The 5,987-nt window shown below is 51.2% G+C and overlaps 1 protein-coding gene across 1 annotated transcript in view; it reads right to left on the reverse strand.

Moving 5' to 3' along the window:
• Positions 1-1,353: 1,353 nt before the first annotated feature.
• Positions 1,354-5,987, reverse strand: part of mef2cb (myocyte enhancer factor 2cb) — a 71,746-nt gene continuing 67,112 nt past the window's right edge. Inside the window, 5 exon segments of the mRNA XM_084690185.1 lie at positions 1,354-1,736; positions 1,960-2,095; positions 2,648-2,777; positions 4,272-4,294; positions 4,297-4,443. Coding sequence (XP_084546311.1) covers positions 1,391-1,736; positions 1,960-2,095; positions 2,648-2,777; positions 4,272-4,294; positions 4,297-4,443 — 782 coding nt within the window. The 3' untranslated portion in view covers positions 1,354-1,390.

Genomic DNA, 5,987 nt, shown 5'->3' on the forward strand with positions numbered 1-5,987 from the left:
CACAGATGTTTTTTTTTTTTTTTCTTTTTTTTTTCGTTGTTTTTTTCTTTTCTTAATATTACCATAATCATATAATAATTAGAAATACACGTTTAAAAACGAAACCTCTACAAAGAGAAAACAGTTCAGCAAAGCATGGGTTCCCAGTCTGTTTTCATGGCTTAAGGTTTGAAAGCCCAGTAATTTCATCTCTTGTTGGACTATCTGTGTCATATTAGCAAAGCTATCAAAAACACATTCTGGCTTATAGAAACTACAAAAAGCCACAAAAATGCTTTGCATTGTATTTCATATGAAAATATAAGCAAGTGTATCATAATTTTTTTGTTTTTTTGTTTCTGTTTGTTTAATACTGAACAACTAATACAAGACCCAGGGTTTCCTTGATTAAACTAAGATGGCTCTTGGATTGTAAGATGGGCCTTTAACAAAGCTCTGTGCCTGAAGCACTGCACTCATCCTGGCTTCCAGGTTCGTCTAGCATCGGGTCTGTGGGTTCACCTGTACAATCCTTCAAATGTTGCATAATAGCTTTCATCTCGCAAGTAAATAAATCTGTACTGCCTGGCAACTTTTGACTCCCCCATCCTGACCCCCGACCCCTCTATTTACATAAATACGTTGAACCTGCAACATGACATCATCTATGGTTAACATACATTTTGCAAGGGAGAACCGTGTAGAAGGTAGCAATGAACCTGACACTGTACATGTGTATTGGTGGACCAATTCAAGTGCTAGACCTTTCCCTCAGCTCTACATACGCTCTCCAGTTTTCCTCTGGTTACTGATTATCGCTGAGGCAAGTTGTAAGTACTTTTACACAACAGAGTACCTGACTTTTTTTGTTTATTTGTTGATATGCGTATATGTACACATACACACACGTGTAAATATATATGCATACAGGATTTTTTTTTTCTTCTTCTTCACACACGGCACAAGTATGCATAGTTCCCCACCAAAGAAACCCCCGATTCTGACCTTGCCAAATCCCACCCCTATGCACCCGGCCCCCCCTCCCACCATCAGCCCACTGCTTTTATATAACTTCAATATGTATAACACACACACTCTGCAAAAAGAAAAAAAAGATAAACAAAAAACATTACAGGTATGTCTAGAAAAGGATGTCCCCTTTCTTCCTTAAGCAATAGAGAGAGAAAAATAGAGAGTTGAGAGAGAGACAGAGAGAGGGGGGCCGGGAGGTGAGTAATGTGATATCGAGCACGAGGGTGTCGGATTTGGGGGGGGGGGGGTGACGTCATGACATTGCGTGTCGGGGGGGGGGGGGGGGAGGCCTCGGGCCGATCGCCCCGCTGGCCGCGAGCGAGAGAGGCCGGGAGGGGGCACGGGGGGGCACCGGGGGGGGGGGGGGGCGAGGCCCCCATCATGTGGCCCAGCCCTCGGACAGGCGCACCCGCTTCACCGCGGGGCTCTCGCGCTCGTCCAGGGGCGGCCGGCTCAGTCCCAGGGGCGAGTGGAAGTCGCTCCGGTGCTCGTCGCGGTCGCTGCCCTCGTGGGACGAGCCGCAGCTGCTCAGGCTGTCGACGGGAGAGCGACCCGAGTCCTGACGGCCCGAGGAGGGGATCTGGGGCTGCTGGTGGCCGTAGCCCCCCGGCGTGCTGCTGCTACGATCTCTAGGAGGAGAAACAGGTTCGGACTTGATGTGCAGGCTTTGAGCAGAAGGCAGGGAGAGATTTGAACCCTGACATAAGTGAGTGCTAGTGCAATTTCTGTGGGAAGGAAAGGAAAACGCAGGGTGTTACAGAGGGACACGCACACGCATGCCCACACAATATCACGACGGCTGAGTGAAAAATACACACGTACACACAGTGTCTTGTTGATAGCGACACACAAACGCTTCAACGTTGAATGAGCCTGACGGTCGTCAGGGATAGGGGTCAACATGTACCCCGTGAGATAATAGTGAAATGGTGTGTGTCCTGTGCTCACCCTAGCTGACTGAGGGCTGAGTGCTGCATGTTCTGGAGATGTTGCTGCTGCCAGCCACTCATAGAGCCCAGGTGGAGAGAGTTACCACTGTTGAATCCAGACAGGGAGGACAGGTCTGCACTGCTCAGAGAGTATTCTGCACACACACACACACACACACACACACACACAGACAGACAGACAGACAGACAGATAGAAGGGAGAAAACTGGTCAGGAGGAGTTGGGGCCAGTTCAAACAGGTCTGCAAAGTACATTAGGTCTGCATAAAAGAATTGTGAGGTGAGGAGTGAAATGGACAATTTCCGCCTCTCTCTTCACTGTCCTGCTGGGTCAACACAGCCTACTCTGAGTCACTGAGGAAGTGGGGGCCAGAGCTGTGGCGCAGCGAGGTTTGTGTTTGTAAACGGCACCACCTGCTGTTGGACTAAGGTAACAACTTGGTTTTCCAAGAAACAGGAGGGACCACAAAGAACCGCCTTGCAGACTGGATAAACATAAATCACGTTTTCTCTTCTCATGCTGATGATACTTTAGTGATATGCACCCACAGTATATTATGTTTCGAATTGCGTGTCCATATTAAACATGCACACTAGTTTCTGCATGTGAGATCGAAACAGCGTTTGTCTATTCTGATGTGGGGACCAGTGTGTGTGAGTGTGTGTTCACATGGAGCCTGCCACCTACCTGTACCGTAGGATGTGGAGAGGGCAGATGGGTAACCTCCCATGCCTTGCCCTGGTAGGGTGGGCGTTGCTACAGAAACCACGGGGGTGGCCAATGACTGGGCAGACTGCGAGTTGTTTATTCTCTGGTTCTATGAGGGGAGAATAGAGGGAGAGAGAGAGAGAGAGAGAGAGAGATAGAGAGAGATAGAAAGAGAGAGAGAGAGAGGGAGAGAGAGAAAAAGAGAGAGAAAAGAGAGAGAGGAGAGACACAAAGAAACGCACATTACAAATAAAGTCAGCATGAGGGAAGAAAAACGAATAAAAAACAGAAAGAACATTTTCTTTCTTTCTTTCTTTCTCTCTCTCTCTCTCTCTCTCTCTCTCTCTCTCTCTCTCTCTCTCTCTCTCTCTCTCTCTCTCTCTCTCTCTCTCTCTCTCTCTCTCTCTCTCTCTCTCTCTCTCTCTCTCTCTCTCTCCCTCTCTCCCTCCCTCCCTCCCTCCCTCCCTCCCTCCCTCCCTCCCTCCCTCCCTCCCTCCCTCCCTCCCTCCCTCCCTCCCTCCCTCCCTCCCTCTCCTTCACTCCACAGATGCCAAGAGAATGAACAAGATGCCAGCTCCTTGGAAATGAATCATTTGGCAGGCTACGCGGCTGAACCCCGCCAACCCTATCATTTACCACCCCATCTGAGAACCCGCCGTCGCTATAGTAACCCAGCCGGTCTCCACGGCAACGGTGGGGAGTGACGTGAGGAGAGGCACTTTGCTGCGGCGGGGGTGAAGGAAATGATGGCGGCTTGATGCAATACGGGAGTGCTGCCTTTGTTGCCTTTCATTTCCTGGTTAGGGAGGAATAAAGCCAGTATGCAGGCGTTCCATGCTACGCTTTTGAGAGAGGGGCGGGCTGGGGTGGAAGGGGGGATACTTGTACATGAGAGGGTAGCAGGGAGGGGGGTGGGGATAGGGGGTGGAGGGGGGTGGGGGGGGGGAGTACAGGGTGCATTTTGTCGGAACAACCACTAGGTGTCACCCTGGACCCTGCCAAAACCCCCCGAAAAGAATCCTCAAAGCAGAAAAACAGAAAGCGCTTTGTTGTGCCCCGCCAGGAGACCAACAGTCACCTCAGCACGTCAGACGCTCCACCTGAACCCGTCAGGAGTTACAGAATCAACACGTGTCTCAGTGAAGGCAACTTTGCGACGCTTTAGGAGCAATTCGACGAGAGGAAATACCGTCTAGAGTCACGGAGGTCATTCTCTGACAATCCAACTTACCAGAAGCAGATCGACATCCTCACACTGACCGCCTTAAGAGGGGGAGGGGGCGAGGGCGAGGGGGATGGGGGGGGGGGTGATACATCTGAAATAGAGTCTGGTTGGATGGAAGGTGGCTCTGGGCGTGGCTCTACGGGTCAAGCAGAGGCGGGGTCGAGGCGGACTAAAACATCTACAGTACAGAGAGTACGAGACCACTGGCGTTGTCCACCTGGACCAGAGGAAGTTTCCTTGACCATGATTGAGGAGAATCTTAACAGACAACGGACCCCCCCAAAAAACCGTCTCAGTGATCCATCCAGTCCAGGATGTAGACTTCGTACGTGTTGCGGAGGGGGGGTGAGGGCGGTGGTGGCGGAAGTGGCAACTCACAATGGAGGGCATGTTGTTCTTGGCGCCGGGGGGATGAGCACGCGCAGGTCGGGCTTGCGGTTGTTCATGCCCAGGTTCATGGGAGGGGGGGACTTGGCCTGCATGTTCTTGTTCATGCCGCCCGGAGAGACCAGCAGGCCGGGCGAGTTGCGGTGGTTCCCATAGCCGTTTCCTAGAGAGACAGAGAGAAAGAGAGCGAGAAAGAGAGAGATAGAGAGAGCAAGAGAGAGAGAGAGAGCGAGAGAGAGAGAGAGAGAGAGCGAGCGAGAGAGCAAGAGAGAGAGAGAAAGAGAGCGAGAGAGAAAGAGAGAGAGAGAGAGAGAAAAAGAGAGAGAGAGAGAGAGAGAGAGAGAGAGAGAGAGAGAGGAAAACAGAGTGAAGAATCCATTACATCCCAATGTCTATAACCACAAATATTAAAAAACGACACATTCAACATACAAACTGTAGACACTAAGCATGACAGCCACAGCGACCGATCGCTCACTCACAGTCACCAGTTCCCTATCTAGAAGATCCTATCAGCCTAAAAATGAACCCTCGCGTGGCTCAAAGACGTGTTCCTCTTTCTGTTACAGTATGTCTCTACGGTCTCTCCAGTCTTGCTCGTTGAGGAAGACCCACAGAGGCTGAGGGGAGACACACCGCACCAGCCCCCCCCCCCCCCACGCCAGCCGGGGGCAGAGGACGAGGGGAGATGGGCGAGGGCACGTCTGTCAGGATGGAGCCCTCACAGAGAAAGGTGTGCGCTGTGGTCAGGCTCTGGTCCCTATCTCTCCATCTCCTCGTATCTCCAGTTAGAGCAGGGGTTGGGGGCCAGAAAGGGGTCATGACTCCTGTGGTAAGTTCTGTGGTAAGACCAAGGCTGCAGGTTTGACGTTAGACTGTGAACCCCCCAGCCATTGTCTACGCTGCTGTAGGGATTTACCTCAGTTATGGAGAACAAAGGAAAGTGCTGGAAAGTCAGTGTTTGACATTGATGAGTTTTGATGGATAGGAACATAATTACCACATTCTTTGCCCAAGAAGAATATTCTATGGAAATGATGTACTTGTCACTCTGTAACCAACCCATTTCCTTCATTCAATCACTGTATGCTCGACCTTGATGGTTTAATGATTTAAGGCCTGCTACTAATAAATCTGGTCAACTCTTTTTATCGTTGGCCCATCTTTACCGGCCACCGATTGAAAACATCACATCAACAGTGGTTGCTAAATCAATTTAGTTACGAAACCAAAAAATAGACTGTATTTGAAACATTGTCAACCCAGTCAAAACATTGTTTGGGTTGAAGTTGCTCACGCCAGACGCAACTGCAGACAATGATATATTTCGACAAAATGCCATGCAACATAAATAAACATGTAAAACACAGTGGTTTGGTTGTGTGCCATGGCTGTGACATGATGCTGTCGCTCCGTGCTCTGACCCTCCGTCCTCCCGCCCTCTCCTCCCTCCAGGCTGAGTCTGCTCTCTGACAGCCAGGGAGGCTGCACACCGCAGGAGGGACAGGAGCTTTCAGCTGGGCAGCCCAGCCAGACACACGTGTCTGGGACCAGACAGAGCGCCAGGCAGCCCCGGGGTCCCCCTCCCCCACCAAAGCCACATTTCCCCCCCTGCTTCTTCCCGGAGCTTGAGCTGGCCACCCCCGCCTGCCCGCCCCCCCCCCCTTCCTCCCTCGCCCCTCCTCCCTCGCCACTTTGCCACACGCT

This window comes from Hypomesus nipponensis, chromosome 24 (assembly GCF_054491055.1).
Source record: "Hypomesus nipponensis isolate SF chromosome 24, ASM5449105v1, whole genome shotgun sequence".
In the NCBI taxonomy this organism is placed as follows: domain Eukaryota; kingdom Metazoa; phylum Chordata; class Actinopteri; order Osmeriformes; family Osmeridae; genus Hypomesus; species Hypomesus nipponensis.